The sequence below is a fragment of the Schistocerca piceifrons genome, chromosome X (genome assembly GCF_021461385.2).
Source record: "Schistocerca piceifrons isolate TAMUIC-IGC-003096 chromosome X, iqSchPice1.1, whole genome shotgun sequence".
In the NCBI taxonomy this organism is placed as follows: Eukaryota; Metazoa; Arthropoda; class Insecta; order Orthoptera; family Acrididae; genus Schistocerca; species Schistocerca piceifrons.
In genome coordinates this window covers 750,604,809-750,626,622 of record NC_060149.1, presented here as the reverse complement: position 1 = coordinate 750,626,622, position 21,814 = coordinate 750,604,809, and the positions used below count along the sequence as shown (strand labels likewise).

General features: G+C 41.7%; 1 protein-coding gene across 1 annotated transcript in view; it reads left to right on the top strand.

Annotated features, from left to right (window-relative positions):
• Positions 1-21,814, top strand: part of LOC124722691 — a 321,460-nt gene that overhangs the window by 227,108 nt on the left and 72,538 nt on the right. Inside the window, exons 14-16 of the mRNA XM_047247831.1 lie at positions 1,761-2,011; positions 9,471-9,795; positions 20,725-20,916. Of these exons, the coding sequence (XP_047103787.1) occupies positions 1,761-2,011; positions 9,471-9,795; positions 20,725-20,916 (768 nt within the window). The remainder of the gene's footprint in view (positions 1-1,760; positions 2,012-9,470; positions 9,796-20,724; positions 20,917-21,814) is intronic.

Here is a 21,814-nt window from a genome sequence, read left to right as displayed (position 1 = left end):
TTGAATATTGTAAACTGCCATTAGATATTTGCATTGTTGACTTTTTCAATTCATTATAAAAAGTTGTAGTTATCCGTCTGTCGTCTGTATCTTTATATGTGTAGCCACTGTTAAAATCTCCTTAGTTTTTATATGATTTCCTGGTTTATGTGTTGTGACATTATCTGTTCTAGAATAATGTTGGATTGTGTGTCATATTGTGTTTCGAAAAAATGGTTATTGAAATTGGTTCTTTTACGACAGAATTGTATTATAATATTATGAAAAGGATAGTTGCTACTCACTGTATAACGAAGATGCTGAGTCGTAGGTAGGCACAACCAAGAAGACTGTCGGAAAGTGAGAAGTAAGCTTTCAGGCAACAAGGCCTTCATCGAAAACACACACACACACACACGCACACACACACACACACACACACACACACACACACACACACACACACACACACACGCGCGCGCGCTGCGGCCACAGTCTCTGGCAGCTGAAGTCAGTCTACGGTCTACAGCCCAACAGGCTTTTTGTTGTGCCTATCTGCGACTCAGCATCTGCGCTATACGGTGAGTAGCGACTATCCTTTTCATGACATTGTTGCATTCCATCCTGGATTTTCATTGTCTGAATTATATACCATCGCCCATCAAGTCCCTTTTGACTTAGTTTACATATCGTAGCTGTCGGGTATAATAGTGTAGATCAAACATTTGATACACCATGGCAATATTTACAGAGTGAAATACATACTTATCATCATGGTAGAAAAAGTATGAGTTTGTGGCTAAAATGGTTTGTCATTTTACATGGTTCTGTCATTCCCTGAGGCATTAAAGCTGAACTGTGCAGTTTACCATGGGGGCCAGACTGTATGAATTTTTATAAACAAGAATAATTAGTTGATTTCAGTCATGAAACAGGTCTCATTTCATTACTACCTAACTGTATGTGATAAATATTTTTATATGTGTTATTGATATCTGACTGTTGAAGAATAAAACTATGGTTTATGTAGGAGTAGCAAATATTCCATTTAAAACCAAACACTGGAAAATCCAGGATGAAATAACAGTAATATGAACTAGAATAGATTGCTACTCATCGTATAGAGAAGGTGTTAAGTGGCAATCAGTCACATTCAGGCCATACTGCCCGGAGGCGAGCACGTGTGCATGCATGGATGTGTTTTCTACATTTGATGGATCTTTTCTGATTGCTGAATAATATCCAACAGTATGCTTTTAAATGTGCCTGTATGCTACCCAATGCTTTCTCCATGTAGTGAGCACCTGTCTGTCCTAATTCAAATCATAAATATTCCATGTGAGTAGTTAACAGTATGGGTGGGAGATATAAAGCTATAATGCCGCTATGTTCTATTGTATCATTTTGTTCTTAATGATTATTTTGCACTTTGGAGTATAAAGCACTCATTGTCCATTTTCTTCATCTTAATTATGTTGTGTATCTTGAACAACAGGTTTACAATATTTGCCATTGCAAATTTGTGTCCAATTTCATTTTCTACCATTATCATGCAGTGGCATTTGATGAAGCCTTAATTTGCTATGATCCATAATGTTAATATGTGGATGATCTAATGGTGCTGATATGTGATCTGTTCATCCTCACACACACACACACACACACACACACACACACACACACACACACACACAATTTGGGCTACAGTACGACACGAAGAAACTTGTGAGAACAAGCTCCACTTTTACTCTCATCATAGGACATTTTCTTGATACTTCCAGACCAGGGAAGAACGAAAAATGGAGGCAATAATGAAAGCTTTTGAGAGACTTGAAAAAGCTGAGCAGAGACGGCAGGAAAATCAAGCCAAACAAGCACAGAAGAAGGATCATGACACTGTAAAGAAAGAGTCACGTACTAGAAAGGAAAGAAGGGAAAGGACTAAATCAAAAGAAAAGGATAGTCCAAAAGAGAAGAGTGAATTGCCACAAAATATGAATAAGCAAGGACCTGAGAAACCAAGAAGGAGAAGGTGAGAAATTAAAAATGTTTTATTTCATAGTTATACAGTGTTATTTAAACAGTTTCTTTCTGTAAATAACCACTTAATTTTATTGTGTGCACACACGCACGCGCGCGCGCGTGTGTGTGTGTGTGTGTGTGTGTGTGTGTGTGTGTGTGTGTGTCTACCAAACAAGGAATCATGTCTGCATCAAGGGTTGATTCAAGGAAAACTGAAAGCTGAGTCATCTGCTACACTGCTGAAAACACTTTCTTTATATAAACAAATCAAAGCTACATTCCTTGACAAGTAGTTCTTCAGAAAAGTTTTACTTTCTGCATGAAAAATTAAAAATCACAAATTTTGTGTTCACGTGTTTTTTTCACTTCGCAGTTGTTCTCAAATTATTGCTTACTATACTCTGAAGTGAAGTAACTCAATGAGCGTTGTTTGAAGATTGTTCAGTGGATGATGAATGTGAAATGTGGTTGGTAATCTGACTGAGGAAGAAATAGGTAGCCTGAAATTGTCACCTTTTTTTAAAAAATACATCCCCCAAGCATCTGTAGATGTCTTTCAAAATCTATAGTCATCAGCAAGGAATTTCTGAATCCAATTCCGTCCTCCGTTTTTAAGGTGTGAAGAAGAATATGCTCATCTCTGTTTCCTTCTATAAGAAGCTCACAAATTCACCACTGTTTATAAGCAATGCTGCTTCTTTCAGGTCGGTTCACTTTAGGTTATACATTGCTGTGCACAAAATTTATCTAACATATCAAAATGTTTTTTATGATCATAAAAGATCTCTATCCCTTTCTTGCCAGTGGAGATTCATTTACCAATCCCTTGTATAACTTAAAAATGTTCACAAAAGAGTCTGATTACATTAAGTCATGTTGATATTGACTGCACTACACCAAACAGATTCCACCTGTTGCCAGTACATCAAGGCAAGCAAAACATTCATGTGCACTCAGTTTGGCAGTCCCTGCATTGCTCTTCACAGAGCTGTGGTTCCGAGGAGTTGTGCCATTTACTGCTACATGACAATGGCATCAATCTCATGGTGACAGGAGACTAATTGACAATAGTTCATCCAATTTGCACAAAATATTTATAAAAAATAAGTATACATAAATCTTCCTTGTAAACCAGCCTATCTATTAGTGAAAACCATATTAAAGTCCTTGCAGTAGTTCCAGAGATTAGCCCAAATATACAGACAGAACCATGGCAGGTGACTTCAATTTGCGTATAGATAAAACAATATATAGTAGACTGATAGAAGATGCACTAAAAAGTGCATCCTACTAAATTACACAAAGAAAGGAAAGTGTAATACTTCATTTAAATGAAAATGCTGTGTGTGATAAGTGTGCTTAGGTAACACAAACTTGATAAGATCCAAAAGTAGGGATTGTTAAACAAATACTATACATGAGGGTGAATTGTTCATTAAGGTTTGGAGCTCCGTAACATGGCTATCTTTCTTGTGTGGATCTTCAAAATGCTCATAGTAAAAATAAATGCATGCACCAAACACCAACCATAAATATGTCATTTTATGGGAGTATCAAATTGGAATTAACATTAGTTAATTTGCTTTCCATCTCAGATATAATCAATCTGCTCTCCTACAAACAACTATTTTGCAGAGACTTGCCTGTTTGCTTTCCTTGTCTTTAAAGAAAAATAAAGGTACAGAACAGCCAGCTACAGGGAAAAAAATGTGAACTGTATCAGACATTATGGCTGTTGTTGAAATCGTTGGCAGTGTTTGAAAATGCCCATGTCTCTACTGCCTTCCTCAGCTGCCTCCAATACAGAGAGAGGAAAAAAACTTTCTAGTACATGGTTCCTGTTCTACAATGAAGCATAACTTATTCAAGAACTCACATTGAAGTTTTGAAACTCTTGCTCAGTCTACGCTTACAAAAATAGTATCTGTTGTGATATACTTGTTGCTTTCAAACAATATGCTCAGTGGTCTGACTAATATTTACCAGCTAGTGTTACTTTTGGGCAAATATTCGCACAAATGATTTATTATTAATAAAACTCTCCAAATCACTCTAGTCCTCTACTCTTTACTAGGAAAAATATTACAACTGGTTGAACTACAAACAAAATATTTGTCACAAGACTGAAGTAACTTTTAAATGAATAATATAACAACTAAATGGATGATAACTGTTACTAAAGTTTCTATCTGCCTCTTTTCATGAAGAACAGAGACTTCATTAAATACCTTAGGAATGGTTCATGCACAACAACTAAATGGATGATAACTGTTACTAAAGTTTCTATCCGCCTCTGTTCACGAAGAACAGAGACTTCATTAAATACCTTAGAAATGGTTCATGCAAGTTCTTGTGTAATTGTCTTTGAAATCACCTTTTTTTATAGTATCTTCAGTCATTACTCATGCTGCACAGTTGTTTTTAGTTAAAACTGCTTCTCTGTTTTATCCCACCATACATAAATAGCAGAATAGAATTGCAGGGTGGTTTCTCAGCAAGACAGATTTTCCTGTCTTCTGCCTATGTTTCATACTGACAGAGGAAGTACCCCTTCTTGAACATCTAAAATCAAGTACAAATGTGTTTACAATATGAAGCTGTGCTTGTTCCACCACCCATCAGGGTTATTTATATGTAGAACTCCACATTTGTGTATAATCAATGTTTGAAGGATAACAAGTCTAATGTCTAGAGAAGCACAAGTCGCTGATGAAAGAATACCATGTAACAGACAGTTAAGACCAGCAGATACACAAAAGACATAAATTAGGTATTATGTGGCTGAAAGCTACATGAAATTTGCTGTAAACAATATAATATGTTAACATATGCAGTACATACCTGTCTCTATTTTCCAAACTAGTAGATGCTGTGTTGTGGAGTGTTCTTCCGTTATTTGTTATCAGTGTGCAAAAGTGGAGTTTCAGTGTAGTGACTAAAACACACTGAAATGGGACAGTGTGCACAGTTGACAAGGGTTCCGTGTGGACATGCTACATTGTCTTCAGTGTATCCTGTAGTCCAGTATCAAAAGCCACAGTGCCTACATTATCAAATGATGCAACAGGAGCATCAACATCATCATATCCAGACCTTTGCAAGGCATATGTCAACATACAGTGAAACCCCGCTTTTACACATTTCAAGGGACTTCAAAAAAATGGTGTAAAATGCAGGAAGTAATGTTTTAAGCTGTAAAAGTTATGTATAGGATACCCCCTTGCATTTTTGCGCTTTATGTATATGCACATAATAGGCATCAAAATACTCATATCAGGGACTTGTTTATTATCTGATAATGGTTTATTATCTAATGAAAACCACTGATATAATGGGAACTGATAATTGGGAAGCAGAAATGTTGGACTCAGTTTCATACATCATTATCGATGTTTTTGGAATGCCTGCAGCTGTCATTCACTATTTAATAATGAAACACTGCATCAGTTACATATTTTTTCATGCTTTGCACAGCGTGTTTCAAGAATTTTTTCTTGATGTCAAGTATTTCGTGTGGTGCTTGCATATGTATTGTTCCGAGTCTCTTGGACTCTCTGAGGTTATCCGGTACTGTGCTTCCTCAGTTACGTAGAAAACCACACACACACACCATCACTCACATTGTATTTTTTTGTAACATCACAAAAAACACATATGTAAATATTCCACTTAACAACGAGAATAAATCCTTGAAACACGTTTTGCTCAGCATGAGAATATATGTAATTTACATTGTGTTCAAACCAAAAACATTTGAGCAATGCAAACTGAATCAAGGTGTCAAATAGCGTTACAAGTGGCCAAAAGACGAAACACACTAATTTTGTTCGACAGAGCTGTGACAATGATTACGACAGTCACTAAACTGCATATGCACTGTAGAGACAGTTTGGATATGGTTGTGACTGGTCAAGATACCTTTATTTGTATGAACCTAGTTATTCCTATCAGCCACCTTGCAGAGTAGAGTTTGGCAGTGGTAGGAGATACAGCACAAATTGTTCCAACTTTACACATTTAACGGTTTAAATCTGCTAAGTAGAGCACCCTGGTGTCAAGAAACTTAACCACATAATGTTAGTAAACACTACGTGATGGCCAACATCATGCCAGCATCGTTTTACGTCAGTTTTTTCCGTGAACATTTTTTCATAAAGCGTAAATCGCGAGAAAATTATAAATATGTTGACATAAAATCGGGTATGAATTAACGTTGTGGACATACGAAATTTGACAGGAGTGATAAAAAAATGTTGTAAACGGCGGGAAAACATTAATTGCAGGAACATAAAAGTGTGGTTATACTGTAGGTCGGAAGTTAGATGTAGATAACAGAATGAAGGCAGATTATAAAATATCATTCATGTAATGTGACCTGTGGTTTGTCAATTTGCAAGAGTATGAAATCAACAAGATGTCTGCAGTATGTACTGTCTAAAAAAACATACATCCATGGGTTGGCAGTATTTGGTTGTCTTTGGTGGCAGTATCTGTAATGTAATATTTTATTGAGAACATGTTCTTCTATCAGAATGTAATTTTTGTGTGCCGATCATGAATCACAAAGTAATAGACCATTTTCACCAATGCATTCACAAAGGACCAAATTGAAAAAAGCTTTTCTTCTGCTCTTTGGTCATTTTTCTACTTACACTTGCTTCAGTATGGATGTTTTTTGGACACATTGCTGCTAGTTTCTTTGCAACCTGTAGCAAAACATCCCTCATTTCCTGCATATGAATGTGAAGCTTGTTCGCCAATCTACTATCCATCAACACAGCCACATATATTGTGTAACTGTGTGTGCCACTGTGAACCAATCGTATCCTGCCATCTGTTGATTTTTCACCTCTGTGTGATAGTATTGAAAAAAAAACTAAAGAAAAAATTGGCTATGGTTACTATTCCATACATGTACATTAAAAATGTTTTTGTCTTTAATGAACACATTTACATCTGCCACAAATTTTTGTTCTCACTTTTTAATAATATGGGCTTCTTCAGTCTCTTTGTGCACTCTAACCATAATGATATGCCTGAATGAAACATGGACTTCTGACCCATAGTCTCTGGCTTCGTCATATTGTGCTGTGGCAGATTCTCATACAGCCTTTAATTTTGATGTTTTGTTTCCCTTGAGTGGCCTGGGTCTTGCCTTTTGCACATCACATGATCTAAAATTATATTGCAGTTGGATTTCAAACACATGCAGCTATAATGGTTCATAGGTTTTCTGGAAGAATGGTAACAATTAAAATAATCCTCATAAATACTGTCCAGTGTTCGGTCATCAATACACTGTAACACACAGGGTTGTGATATATTTGGGAGTGAAGGTGTATATTCACTTTGACTTGCAGTTCCTTCATTTGCTGGTGATGACATTCCAGAACTGTTATAACTGTCATAAACATGCGCAGTTCCTTCTCCGCTATCAGACCCACAATCACTATTCCTACCCTGTGTGTCAAATACATTTCTGTTAAATCTCCATAGTATTTTTGTGTTCCGTTGCCATATAACATGTGTGCAAATGGCTCATCTTCCACTCCAATTACATCCTCATTTTCACACAGCAAGTTCCCTGTTCACAGGATTAATTGGCTTCAGCTTATTCATGTTTTATGTCAGTACAAGCTCTTTTCAATCGCACACTGCAACGGTCACGATCGTACTGTCTGTATAGTTGTAGCACTTTGGAGCTAGTGCGTGGACCTTCAGATATTGCTAGTGGCCATAGATGTAGTTTTACAGATGAATGAAATGGATAGCTATTCAAATAGATACAACATTATATTTTAAATGTGTTTCCAGTTTGTTTTAGTCATTCGAACTGCCATTCTGTCCTTGCGAGTATTCATAGTTGGATAAGTTGTTACTGGCATGATATCATTGTTACACCTTTGCAAGAGTACTGAGGGAGGGTAGAATAAAGCATGACCATCAGTAGAGTGAGCAGTGTCTGTCAACAAATGGTAAGTGTGTGGCACTGCAGAGAAAAAATACTTCTGCTAAGGACCTCAAAACATTTGAAATCAGATAGATATTCAAAACAGCAAGAAAAGTTGACAGCATTGGTTTCCAGACTCTGTTAGTAATTACATGTTTCCTAGTGAGAGAGAATTTGATGAATAGGATTTCAAGGAAAAGTAAACATAGCTACTAACCAAAATGATGGGCAGTGGCACACTGCTTTCAACGCATTATGTGATTAGCACACCCAGTTGTTTGTTTTCATACCAATAATGGAGTTTTGGATAGAAGGCGATTAATTGAAATTTCATGAATGAAGAGCTATATTGGCTCTCATCTAGAAGATGCATACAGCACTATTGACTCATTATACTGCTTTTTGATTTGTTGCTATTGAATTCAGTATTCTGCATCTGTCTCCTATCCAAAGAAACAATCATTGATGTTTTTAGTCAAATTTGGAGTAGGAACCTATACAATGAGTCATAAAGGGGACATTATAACCCCATACTGAAACCAGGAGAGGATTGCACCAGCCCATATAGTTAACATAGCATTGCTAGAAGTACCTGTATAAAAATTACTACACTAATGGAGAATCCTGAGTGAAAAACAAACATTTTACCTCAGCTTTCAACATTGCATTCTTCTTCACATTGTTACAACACATGTTGTCTGCAATAATTTTCAAAGGCATAAAAATTGCTTTTATTGTTAGTTTAAAGGACAATGTGGTTCGACTAAATAGAAATTATTTAAGATACATGATACTGGTTGGAGATATGTAACTATTCATTTATATGAGTGGGGGTTTCTATGGGCACCTCACCATTTTCTTGTGATGCTTATATGCAAATATGACTTTTGGTTCCATTCCAGAACACTTTCTGACTGTTTTCCTTAGCAAGATGGTATCCCTAGTGGGATAGGTCTTATTTTAAGTGTTACATTATTTGTAGTTGCTACATTGTTTACAGTGAATTGTCCTGTGCAGTACTCCTTATTTGTCTGCATGTTTTGTCTTTCGTGTAGTCTCGTGCCTTCATTTCATCAGCTATGACTGGTGTTGCAGACACTAAAAATAAGTATTCATTTTTTGTCTGAGAGCACAGCATGTTAATTTTCTTTTTTTCTTTTGAGTTATATTGGATACAATTTTGAAATGTCATGATCTTAAAATAAGCTCTCAAAATACTTGACATCTTTAAGTGATTCAATGGAGAACATGGCTGTGGGGGAGGGGGACGTTACAGGTAGATTCATGATTCACGATTCACGTTGTTGCAGTTTTAAGAAGTGTTGACACAGTTTTGGAGTATGACTTGACCGTGTTTATGACTCAGGCCCAGATCATTTTCATATTTAAGAGATTATAAAGAAATTATAATGTATTCCAGACTATTTTAGAATTAAATTTCATGATTTGTAAAATGAGCTCCTTTATTGTAAAATAGTGTTAACTGATGTGTGACATTGCATGCCACCATTATTTTCAGGCATTCTGCACTTGTTCGTAGGCGAAAGGGTCGTCGGCGTAGAAGTAGCAGCTCCCAGCAGCAAGCATCTTTACGACAAAAGCACCATACAAGATTGAACTCCATTAGTTCAAATGCATCGTCAGTTGATGAAACGGCTGAAAACCCAGAATCTAATGAAGTAGAACACTGTGCTGGAGCTCCTGAAAGCAATGTACCTGATTCTACACAGGCAGGTGGCCTATCATCAGCAGCTGATTTATTACTTGCATTTGCAAGTGCAAGTTCACCTCAGCATACAGATGAAACCTGTGAGCAGGAAAACTTAACACAGCAAGAAGGAACTGTGAGTCATATTTTTTAAATATAAATTTTAGCTTATTTTACTGAAAAAATTGTACCTGTTATTGTCCTACATGTTTGAATTACCCCTTGTTCTTATAATTCTAACATTGTTTTTAAAATTTTGACTGACTGTTTGTGTCTTCTCTTTTGTTTCTGTAATTCCAGCTATTTGTCATAGAGTGCTGGTATGATTTATGACTGTGCCAAGAAATCCAATTGCCAGCTCATAATTATGATTTATGCATTAAATATCTGTCTTGATTGTATTAAAATCATCTTAGTCATTTGTCTCGTGTTTCGGAAACATTTTTCGCAATTTCTTCACCACTTTTGCAGTTAGTTGACAAATGTAACACTTTATAAGAAAAAAAAATTGTCTTTAATGAACATGTTTACATGTACCACAAATGTTTCTGCTCTCTTTGTTATAATATGGTCTTTCCCAGTCTCTTTGCGCTCCATGACCGTAGTGATATGCCTGGATGAAATGTTGTATACTTCTGTCAAGCCACCGATGAAATGCAAAGAAGCAACTGTCCTAGCAGCTTCCAGAAATATCTGTCTAGTTACATCAAAATGTAACACTTTGACAGTTAACATATATAGAGCAAGGACAGTCCATTTAATAATTTATTGTAAATACAATATATATAGGCACAGGTGTAAACAGTACTGCACCATTTATCATTTCTTTTCAAATATTGCTGTGATCTACGCAGTGAGCAGTGATGTTAATGCTCGTAAGTGACTGTACTAACTGATACTAGTAGGTAGCAAAAGGATGTCAGTAGAGGTTGGTAAACTGTTTGTTGTTTAAAAATGCAAGTTTGGGCAGAGCAAATGAATATATTAAAATGAAGCTCTTATGAACATGAATAATAGTCACATGTTAATTGTATTGGAATATAGGCAGGTGGGTGTAAAACAGCTCACCCTACTCACAAAGGTTCATTAAGCTGCCACAGAAAGTGATTTGCATTTTTTAAGACTTGAAAGCTGACAGTTTTCACCATTTATTAGTGTCTCCTGTAGCTGTAATTAATGCCTAAATCTTTCCATGTGAGCTCTTGATTCCTCATAGTTTATTGTAATGGTCATTTCTCTCTGTGTTGGTGAAAGTAAGAAAATATATTGCTGTTCAGGGGAGAAAGTTAATAACTGAAATTTCATGAAAAGATCTCGTCACAGCGTAAAATACCTTTGCCTTAGTGATTTCCCACACTGCCTTATCATATCCATGACAATTGCTCCTCTATTTCACGATAATGAAAATAAGCTGCTCTCCTTTGAACTTTTTTGATGTATGAGTAGGACCTCATGTACATTATGTAAAATTTGGGAGTAACTAGTGGTAACGTAAGTGGTATTACAGTTAGGCATTTGGCAAATTTTACAAAAGGTATCTCTTGTGAATAAGAGCTATGAATTGAGGAAATCTGCTTGAAGATATTAATGAGCCTGAGAAGTACACTGAAGAACCAAAGAAATTAGTACACCTGCCTAATATCGTCTAGGGCCCCCGCGAGAATGCACAATCTCCACAACACAATATGGCATGGACTCCGCTAATGTATGAAGTAGTGGTGGAGGGAATTGACATCATGAATCCTACAGGGCTGTCAATAAATCCATAAGATTACAAGGGAGTGGAGATCTCTTCTCAACAGCACGTTGCATGGCATCCCAGGTACGCTCAATAATGTTCATGTGTGGGGAGTTTGGTGGCCAGCAGACGTGTATAAACCCAGAAGAGTGTTCCTGGAGCGACTCTGTAGCAATTCTGGACATGTGGGGTGTCGCATTGTCCTGCTGGAATTGCCAAAGTCTGTCAGAATGCACAATGGACATGAATGGATGCAGGTGATCAGACAGGACACTTATGTACCTGTTACCTGTTACCTGTACCGGGAGATGAAGAAGCTTGCACAGGATAGAGTAGCATGGAGAGCTGCATCAAACCAGTCTCAGGACTGAAGACCACAACAACAACAACAACAACCTGTCAGAGTCATATCTAGACATATCGGGGTCCCATATCATTCCAACTGCACATGCCCGACACCATTACAGAGCCTCCACCAGCTTTAACAGTTCCCTGGTTAAATGAAGGGTCCATGGATTCATGAGCGTGTCTCCAAACCCATACATGTCCATCGGATCGATACAATTTGAAATGAGACTAGTCCAACCACGCAACTCGTTTCCAGTCGTCAGCAGTCCGTGTCAGTGTTGACAGGCCCGGGCAGTGTAAAGCTTTGTGTCGTGCAGTCATCAAGGGTACACTAGTGGGCCTTCGGCTCCATAAGCCCATATTGATGATGTTTCATTGAATTTTTTGCCCACTAACACTTGTTGATGGCCCATCATCGAAATCTGCAGCAATTTGCGGAAAGGCTGCACTTCTGTCATGTTGAACGATTCTTTTCAGTTGTCATTCATCCTGTTCTTACAGGATCTTTTTCCAGCCGCAGTGATGTCAGAGATTTGATGTTTTACTGGATTCCTGATATTCGCAGTACACTCGTGAAATGGTCATATGGGAAAATCCCTACTTCATCACTACCTCGGAGATGCTGTGTCCCATTGCTCATGCACCAACTATAACACTATGTTCAAACTCACTTAAATCTTGATAACCTGCCATTGTAGTAGCAGTAACCGATCTAAGAACTGCACCAGACACTTAGTGTCTGGGTATGTATTTGAATACACATGCCTATATCAGTTTCTTTGGAACTTCAGTGTATATTGCAGATGGTAGATGCAAGGTAGTGTTGATCTAATTTGAGTACATAACTAGGAACCTGAAGAGTAACATCTATTATTGGCAAAATTAACTTTCATTTTTGGTGAAATGTGCATCCATATGTTGAGAATCAGCAGCATTTTCCCATCAGTTAACAGAGTGCTTCTCTGATTAATGATTTTTCTCAAAATTCTTTTCATTTCCAACCTAGTTTGATAGTTACAGAATTGGCGAAATATTCATTTTGACCCTTTGTGGGCATCCATTGCCACCCATCTCATACTTGACAACACTACAGACAAAACCGACAAGCTCCTTGGCATAGTAAAAAGCATGTGGTAGCAATAATCGCGCAGTTGCTTGCAAAGATTGGCAGTGTCATAAACGATGTAGTACAGCCTCTGTCAGTGTTTGACACAACCACAATTCAAGACAACCACTGCCGAAAACTACATTCACTTGTTTGACATGTGGCTTCCAAAACTGGATTCTGTAAGCCAATTCCGAATTTCCTCTTGTGGTTGGTCATGTAAACACTCTAGTGCCAGTTCTGGAAGTGCTGTTTCTAGTTGATGGGTTTCAAATTCCACAATCAATTTTCATTTCCATGTAAATACACAACTGTGTCTGAAACACACGCAGGTTTTCCAGTTAGGTCTCGTTGTTGAAAAGTTTTGGCTAATGTAGACTGAGTGATTTTATGTGTAGTGGTGTCTGGTACCCCGGTCTGACAGTTTGGACGGCCCGCCAGAAGGTGCGGACAGACATAGATGACAGCCGCTAGGCTGCACCCCTGTAACCAGGGAGTGCTACTGATGCTGCCACAGCGCTGTGCGTGGGCCACACCTGCCAACCCCCCAGTGGGTCCTCAACTCTCTTGTGGATACGTGCGTGGCGAGCATGGGGCCCCGAGCTATTGCAGCCTTCCTTCTTTCCAGGGCTGCATTTCCTTCCCCTTTCCCTCCTTTCCTCTCCTTGCTCCTTCGCCCTCGCCCTCTCCTCTCTCTCTCTTGGTGTCCTTGCTTATGTTGGCCCCCACTATCCTTCTGGTTATGTTGGTTTTGCAATTTGTCTTTGTTGCGTAATCACCTCCTATTGTCACTCCCTGGTCCCCCTCTGGGGTTTGACCTCCATTACTAAATTTCTCTTCCGTAGTGTGAGCCATTTGGGGAAGAGCACCTTACCTAGTGTCTCCGACGTGTGCCCTCCTAGTTCCTTTCACCTTCTCTTTCACGTCGTTGTCTGATGCTAGGGTGCATAGCCAGCACGGTAGCCAGCCCGTGTGGTGGGGTCACTACGTACCCTTTTGGTTGAGCCCCCTGAACACACAGGATCACACTTCTGATACCTGAGCTGTGACCACCTCATGCAAGCCTTGGAGGGGCTGCTCGTCATCCTGGAGCATCGGTACTCCCGGCAGTGGCCGCCGTGCCAGACGGCCCGTGCTGTGGCTGGGTGTTGCCCGTGAGGAGGGCTCCTGATCGGAGTGGGTGGTATCAGGGCGGACACTATGAAAATGAAACGCGTACGGGTCCAGACCTCTGGCTGTTCTTCTGCGGCCGTCTCTCTGCAGGGAACTGATTCTTCTAGTGCTGCTTCTCCTGCCCCTTCAGCCTTCCCTTCCATGGCTACCCCCTGGGAAGAGGGTCAGGCCCGTCGGCTAGGGGCAAAGCCTTTCCCCCGCTGTCTGGTTTGCACCACGACTGATGGGGATACTTTCACCAATACCAAACCTTTATTCTTTGTGGAACACATTGAAGACAAGTTTGGCGAAGTGGACTCCCTGAGCAAGATGCGATCGGGTTCGTTGCTGATCACAACTGCTTCAGCTGCCCAGTCTGCGGCCCTTCGTGCCTGTACCCATCTTGGCACAATTCCTGTGTCCATTACCCCCCACCAGTCTCTAAATGTGGTTCAAGGTGTGATTTTTCACAGGGACCTCATCCTTCAAACTGATGAGGAACTTAGGGACAATCTCGGACGGCAGGGTGTTCACTTTGTTCGGCGTGTTCAGAAGGGTCCTAAGGACAATCGCATTGATACTGGTGCCTTTATCCCGGTCTTTGGGGGGGATACCCTCCCTGAGAAAGTAAAGATTATGGTTTATCGATGTGATGTGAAGCCGTACATCCCACCTCCTATGAGGTGTTTTAAGTGCTTGCGTTTTGGACACGTCTTCCCGCTGTTCGCAGGCCCCTCTCTGTGGTGACTGTGGACGTCCACTCCATGAGGGGAGTCCCTGTGTTCCCCCTCCTGTGTGTGTTAATTGTCATGGCAATCATTCTCCGCATTCACCAGATTGCCCAGTATATAAGAAGGAAAAGAAGATACAGGAGTATAAGTCCCTTGATCGTTTAACCTACACAGAGGCTCGTAAGTGGTATACACGTCTTCACCCTGTGTTCATGACATCTAGTTATGCTTTAGTTACATCTTCACCCCTTCCTCCCCCTTCCTTACCCCAGTCCCGGACCCCCTCTCCTCCCCCCCTCCCCTGCGGCTCCCGTACGTTTCTCCTCTGGGTGCTGCTCCCCCTCCCCAGCCAGAGAAGCGTCCCACTCCTTCGGCGTCTGCCGGTCAAGGGCGCCCCTCCCGTGATGCCCCTTCCCAGCATCTTCCAGGCCATAGGTCTGCTGCTACGCGATGACCGCGAGAATCGCGGTCTGTTGGCCCCCAGGTCGCCCGATCTCTTTCTGTTCCCGATCTTACTGCAGCTGGCTCCTTTATGCCACACAGCCCTCCTCGATCTCAACCTGAAAAGAAGAAGAAACATAAGTCCCGGCACAAAGAGCCTCTGGTGTCACCAGAGGTCCCATCCCCAGCTTCACAACCAGATTCTGACCTGTCGTTCATGGATGTCACCCCCTCCTTGTCGGTGATGGGTGGTGACCCGGTGGTGTGACTGGCTTTAGCCTGTTCAGCCCCCTTTTAAATCATTATTCTGTGGTTATCTAATGGAATTTTAATGGATACTACTGTCACCTCCCGGAATTGAAATACCTTATTTTGTCTTACTCTGCAGCTTGTGTGGTTCTACAGGAATCTCATTTTACTGATGCTCACTCACCGAACCTCTGTGGGTTCCGTGTTTTCTGTCAAAATCAGGTTGGACCCCTGCGGGCTTCTGGCGGCGTTTGTACGTTGGTCCGTACAGACATCACTAGCGCGTGGATTCCTCTTCAAACTACATTGGAAGCGGTTGCTGTTAGGGTCCACCTGGACTCTGAGGTCATGGTTTGCAATCTTTCTCTCCCTCCTGACAGGACTCTTACACCTGCTGCCTCAACTGCCCTTTTTCAGCAACTTCCTCCTCCCTGCCTCCTTCTTGGGGATTTTAATGGTCATCATCCCTTGTGGGGCAGTGCATTTCCATCTAGACAAGGTCTTCTCTTAGATCTGTTTATTACAGACCACCACTTGTGCCTTCTTAATGATGGCTCCCCTACTCATTTCAGTGCCGGTCATGGTACCTTTTCTGCCATTGATATTTCTCTCTTTCTTCTCCCTCTCTCCTCCCTTCATTACACTGGTCTCCACACGATGACCTTTGTGATAATGACCATTACCCGTTAATTCTCTCTCTCCCTTCCCGCTCCCCGATGGACAGGTTACCTCGTTGGTCTTTCCAACGCGCCGATTGGCTCTCTACACTGCACAGGTTGCGTTTTCTCCCTCTGTGTCGGGTTGTATTGATGACGTCCTACGTGACGTGTCTGATGCGATTGTTTGCGCTGTTAACCTTGCTGTACCGCGCTCATCTGAACCCTTTCGTCGCCGGCAAGTCCCGTGGTCGAGTACGGCCATTGCCATTGCCATCCGTGATCACCGTCAAGCTTTGCAACATCTTAAGAGAGACCCATCCGTAGCCGGCCTTATTACCTTTAAACGCCTTCGCGCTAAAGCCCGTTATTTAATCAAACAGAGCAAACGGATATGTTGGGAACGATTTGTTTCTTCCCTCGGTTCTACTGTCCCTCTGTCACGGGTATGGGCTACTCTTCGCTCTCTCCATGGTTGCCATCGGCAGTCCAGCCTCCCAGGCCTTCACCTCCCAGATGGACTTTGTACGGACCCGTTGATTCTTGCGGAACATCTTACGACCCATTTTGCAATGGCATCAGCATCAGCCTCCTATCCGGCTGGTTTCCTTCACCAGAAACAGCGGGCTGAAGCTTCCAACTTATGTTTTACCCATTGTGAGTCAGAATCTTACAATGAACCTTTTACTGAATGGGAATTTCTTTCCGCACTTTCTTCTTCTCATGATAAGACCCCTGGCCCAGACTCCATTCATAACCAACTGCTTCAACATCTCAGTGCTCCACAACGGCAACATCTTCTCTGGGTGTTTAGCCGTATCTGGCTCCAGAATGACTTCCCTTCTCAGTGGAGGGATAGCATTGTGGTTCCTGTCCTTAAGCCTGGTAAGAACCCCCTATTTGTTGACAGCTATCGGCCAATTAGTCTGACAAATGTTGTTTGCAAGTTACTTGAACGGATGGTAGCCCATCGGCTCAATTGGTTCCTCGAATCTCGGGATCTATTGTCCCCTTACCAGTGTGGCTTCCGAGAGGGACAGTCTCCGATCGATCATTTTTTTTTCGCTTGGAATCCGCTGTTCGGTAGGCTTTTGCCCAGTGCCGCCATTTGGTTGCAGTAGTTTTTGACCTACACAAGGCCTGTGACATGGCCTGGCGCCATCACATCTTACTCACACTTCATCAGTGGGGTCTTCGGGGCCCAGTCCCGATTTTAATCCGCCAGTTACTGTTCCATCGGTCATTCAGGTTTCGGTTTGGTACTGTTTTTAGTTCTCCACGGACCCAGGAGACGGGCATGCCACAGGGTTCTGTCTTGAGTGTCCTTCTTTTCCTCGTTGCTATCGATGGACTTGTGGCCTTTGTCGGTCCTTTGATCGCCCCTGCCCTGTATGTGGATGATTTCTGCATTTGGGTTAGTTCCTCTTCGATGGCCTCTGCAGAGCGGCAGCTCCAGGGAGCTATACGGCGTGCCTCTGCATGGACCCTCTCACACGGGTTTCAATTCTCTCGTTTAAAATCGCCGGTGGTCCACTTCTGTCGCCGTACTACAATCCACCCTGATCCGGAACTCTATCTTGATGCACATCGATTGCCTGTGGTCCCACAGTTTCGTTTCCTAGGTCTTCTTTTCAACAACAAGCTCACTTGGCTGCCCCATATCAGACTTCTGAAGGTAGGATGTTTCCGTAAACTCAATGTCGTTCGCTTCCTTGCTCACTCCTCTTGGGGTGCTGACCGCTCCCTCCTTCTCCGTCTTTATCATGCTCTAGTTCTGTCTCACTTGGACTATGGTTTGGCTGCTCCTTCCACACTGCACGTGCTGGATTCAGTCCACCATTGTGGTACCCGTTTGGCCACTGGTGCCTTCCCTACTAGCCCTGTTGATAGTCTCATGGTTGAAGCTGGGATCTCCCCCCCCCCCCCCCCCCCCCCTTTCTGTTCCAAGACTATGGACGTCGCCCACCTGATTCCTGCCCTCAGGCGGGTTTACCGGTTGGGCTCCGCCTTGCGTCTCTTTGGCGTGATTTTCAGCTTCCTTCTTTGTCCTGTCTTCCTCGCCCCCCCCCCCCCCCCCCCTTTCGCATATCGCTGGGATATGCCTTCACGTCCTGTTGGAACGGAAAATCATCTGCTGCCACCTACATGTGGGGTGTTTACTGCGGAATTGATGGCAATTTCCCAGGCCCTTACCTGTATTAAACAGTCCCGTCACAACCGCGTTTTGTTATGTACGGACTTAATGAGTGGCCTTCTGGCTATTGACCGGTGTTTTTCACGCCATCCCTTGGTCTCTGCCATCCATGACCATCTCGCTGATATTCACCGTGCTGCTTGTTCTGTTGACTTCCTTTGGGTCCCTGGCCATGTGGGTATTCTGGGTAATGAGCTCGCTGATCGTTTGGCTGGGGGAGCAGTCACTTACCCCCCGTTTTCTGTCACCCCTTCTACAGCAGATTTATGGCTTCACATCAAGTCCCACTTCGCACAATCATGGGCCAACTCTTGGGAGGCTACTTCCCTGTCTAATAAACTTCGTGCAATTAAGGTGACACCAGGCCCGTGGCGTTCTTCCTTTCGCCTCTCCCAAAAGGACTCGACCACACTGTGTCGTCTCCGCATTGGCCACACCAGGCTGACCCATGGTTTTCTTTTGTGTGATGAACCACCCCTACTTTGTGGTTGTGGAGCCTTCCAGTCAGTAGCCCACATTTTGGTTGAATGCCCCCTTCTTTTGGCTCTGCGTGCTAAGTACAGGCTCCCCTGCACTTTACCTTTGATGTTGGCTGACGATTCCCGGATGGTCAACCTGGTCCTCGGTTTCCTCTGGGAAAGTGGTTTTTATTCTCAGTTTTAAGGTTTTTCATCTCTCTGGTGTTGGGGCAGGGCGGTGAGTGTTGGGGTATCTCCCATTGTAAGCCGTGTTTGGAGATTCCCGACTCCCCTCCCTGACCGAGCTTCTCTTTTCTGCCCTTTTACTCTGTTTTTATCATTTTTTAGGATTGGTTAGTCTCGTTTTCCCATACGCACTTCTACATTCTAGCGGTTGCACCTTTTAAGTCGCAGGTGGTCTTGCCTCTGCTGCTTCAGAGGTAGGATATTCCCTGCCTCTATCATAGCGTTGGGTTCTCTCTCTTGCTGACTTACCTCATTTTGTTTTTACCATTGACAACATGACTGCCCTTTTACATTTTTTAGCTCTTTCCCTTTCATCGTTCTGACTTTTCTGAGATGTCACACTATCAAAATGGACCACATTTGAAACAAGGGACTGATGACCTGGCTGTCTGGTCCCTTAAACCCCAAACAACCAACTAACCAACCAACCACACCTGCCAAGCGAGTGTCAGCACTTACGGGAGCCCTATAAAGGTCGGAAGTCAGTCGTATTCCGACTGCGCTCTAGTGTTCTATGCCATATGCATCATTGTTGCTTCTTGAATCTCACTACATCTTGGCCCTCAATCTGGTGTTCTGTATGGACTTGTCTACTTCCTTATTGTTGTTGTCCTCATACGTCCATAGCTGTTTTTCTGTGGGTTTTGGCGACTCACCGTCAATACCCTCAGCCAGTCAGCCTGCAGTACCCAATCTGATTCCGGTTACTAGATGGTGGGAAGTAGAAACATTAAACTGAGGATAAAGCGCCATTGTCTGACTAAATAAGAAACTGAAACAGCTGGATTCCATATGTGCTATTTGACTGGTCTAGCAAAACTGCTTCACTTCATAACGTGTAAAAATGGCTTCCAAAATTCGGTTTTCATCTTCTGGAAGTTTTCACATGTAAATGCTGTGATTATACCAACTTTTTAACTTTAGCTAGCAGGCCTGTGTTGCGTAGAAACAATGTGATCACACACATGATACATTGTTGCTTTCGTGCTCTTTGTATTTGGCAAACAGGTCCTTATCCATATTATGTTTCCAAATTGGGTTTCATCAGGTTATGTGCAATACCAGTAACTGAAAATTTGTTAAATTTTTGCTGTTTATTAGCAGAAAATAAAAACTGTTTCAAACTGTCTCTATAAAATATCCCTTATGGGCAAAATCCACATTTATTAGGTAGTTTTGTGTTGTCAAATTTTGGGGAAAAGTTGCATCTATATTCAGATTGATCACAAAATACAGACTTTTCAAGTACCTAAATATAACTTACAGAAAAGCTGTGGTGTAGTGCCAGTTCATGGGGCACTCTTGTTCTGATTCAGTGCATTGTTATCGAGTCTGGATTGAACTGACGTAACTCGATAGTTCAAGGCACTATATGTTACATTATATGAAATGACCTAATCTTTGCTATGTGGAAGAGTAAAGTTAAGCACAATGGCACAGAAATATTAATATATTACCATCTTATTTTCAAGGGTACTGTTGTTTAATATAGTTAGATTAGTTGAGAGAGTTATTAAATATCCGAATTGCCTTTAATGACTGATATTTACGGATTTATCTTCTTAATTAAAAGGAAAATTTGCCAAAGACCTTCAGTAGCATTCATTCTGTCTTTAGGTGTGAATCTGAAAAGAGAATATAATCATGGTGTTGTCTAAGTTATTTATGCTATTGTTTAGATGTGTGTTTAAAATAATATTGTGACGTATTCAATTCTAAAACGTCGCCTTTCTTAATTAAATTGCAGCAGTCAGCACCAGTTACACCACAGACCCAAATTTCATCAAATCCAGCCATGTTTGGCACTGTTTGTGATAGTGGAGGAAGCATTAGTTCACAGGGCTCAACTCCACCAACCAATCTTTCTTCAGCTTGTCTGCTTGTAGCAGCTGCTGTTGGTCCTCTTGCACCAGGTTTCAAATTCCCAAAAACTAAGAAGGTAAGTCAAATTATTTTGTTTAGTAGTTCCACAGAATTCCATTGTTTGTTTGAAATAGACTGATCGAGAGGTATCACTCCAACTGCACACGTCCCACATCATTACAGAGCCTCCAACATCTTGAACTGACTTATCCCAACTGTTTATGTAATAATTTTTGTGTGTTTCTGGTAACATGTTGAAGAAATATAATTACAAATGTGGTAATGGAAAGTTCTGGTGGAAAAGTACTAACTCTCCAAATACTAGAGGCATTGTCATATCCATAAACAAGACTGAAAACTTCAATAGCTGTTGGACAAATCTTTTTTCTAGTAAGAGAGTACACACACACACACACACACACACACACACACACACACACACACACACACACACACACACAGGTTCACCAGATAAGAATGCAGTAGGGAGAGGCAGTAGGCAGACATTATAGAGATGTAACATGGGCACTGGCACAAGTTTTTTTCTTTTTCCCGCAGCATGCGGAGGTGATGGTGACTTGGAGGAATGGAGTAGGAGGGCATGACATTGAGGAAGGGGAGACTGCGGGGAAGAGGTTGTAGGTGCAGGATGAGTTAAGTTTGGGTCCTGGGACAGGATACATTGTATGTGAAGCCAGGACTAGCTGAGATTGAGGCCAGGAGGATGGCAGAGAAAAAGTGTATGTGTTGCAAAGATAATGTCTATTTATGTGGTTAAGAGAAGCTGTTGTTGGGGGAAGTGTCCAGATGGCATGAGTTATGAAGTGGCTATTGAAATCCAGCTTGTTGTGCTAAACAGTGTGTTTGGCCCTCAGTGCTCAGTTTGGTTCTGGGCCACAGTTTAGTGGTGCCCATTCAGTTGATTGGGCAACTGGGTGGTGGTCATAGTCTCATAAAATACTGTGAAGAAAGTG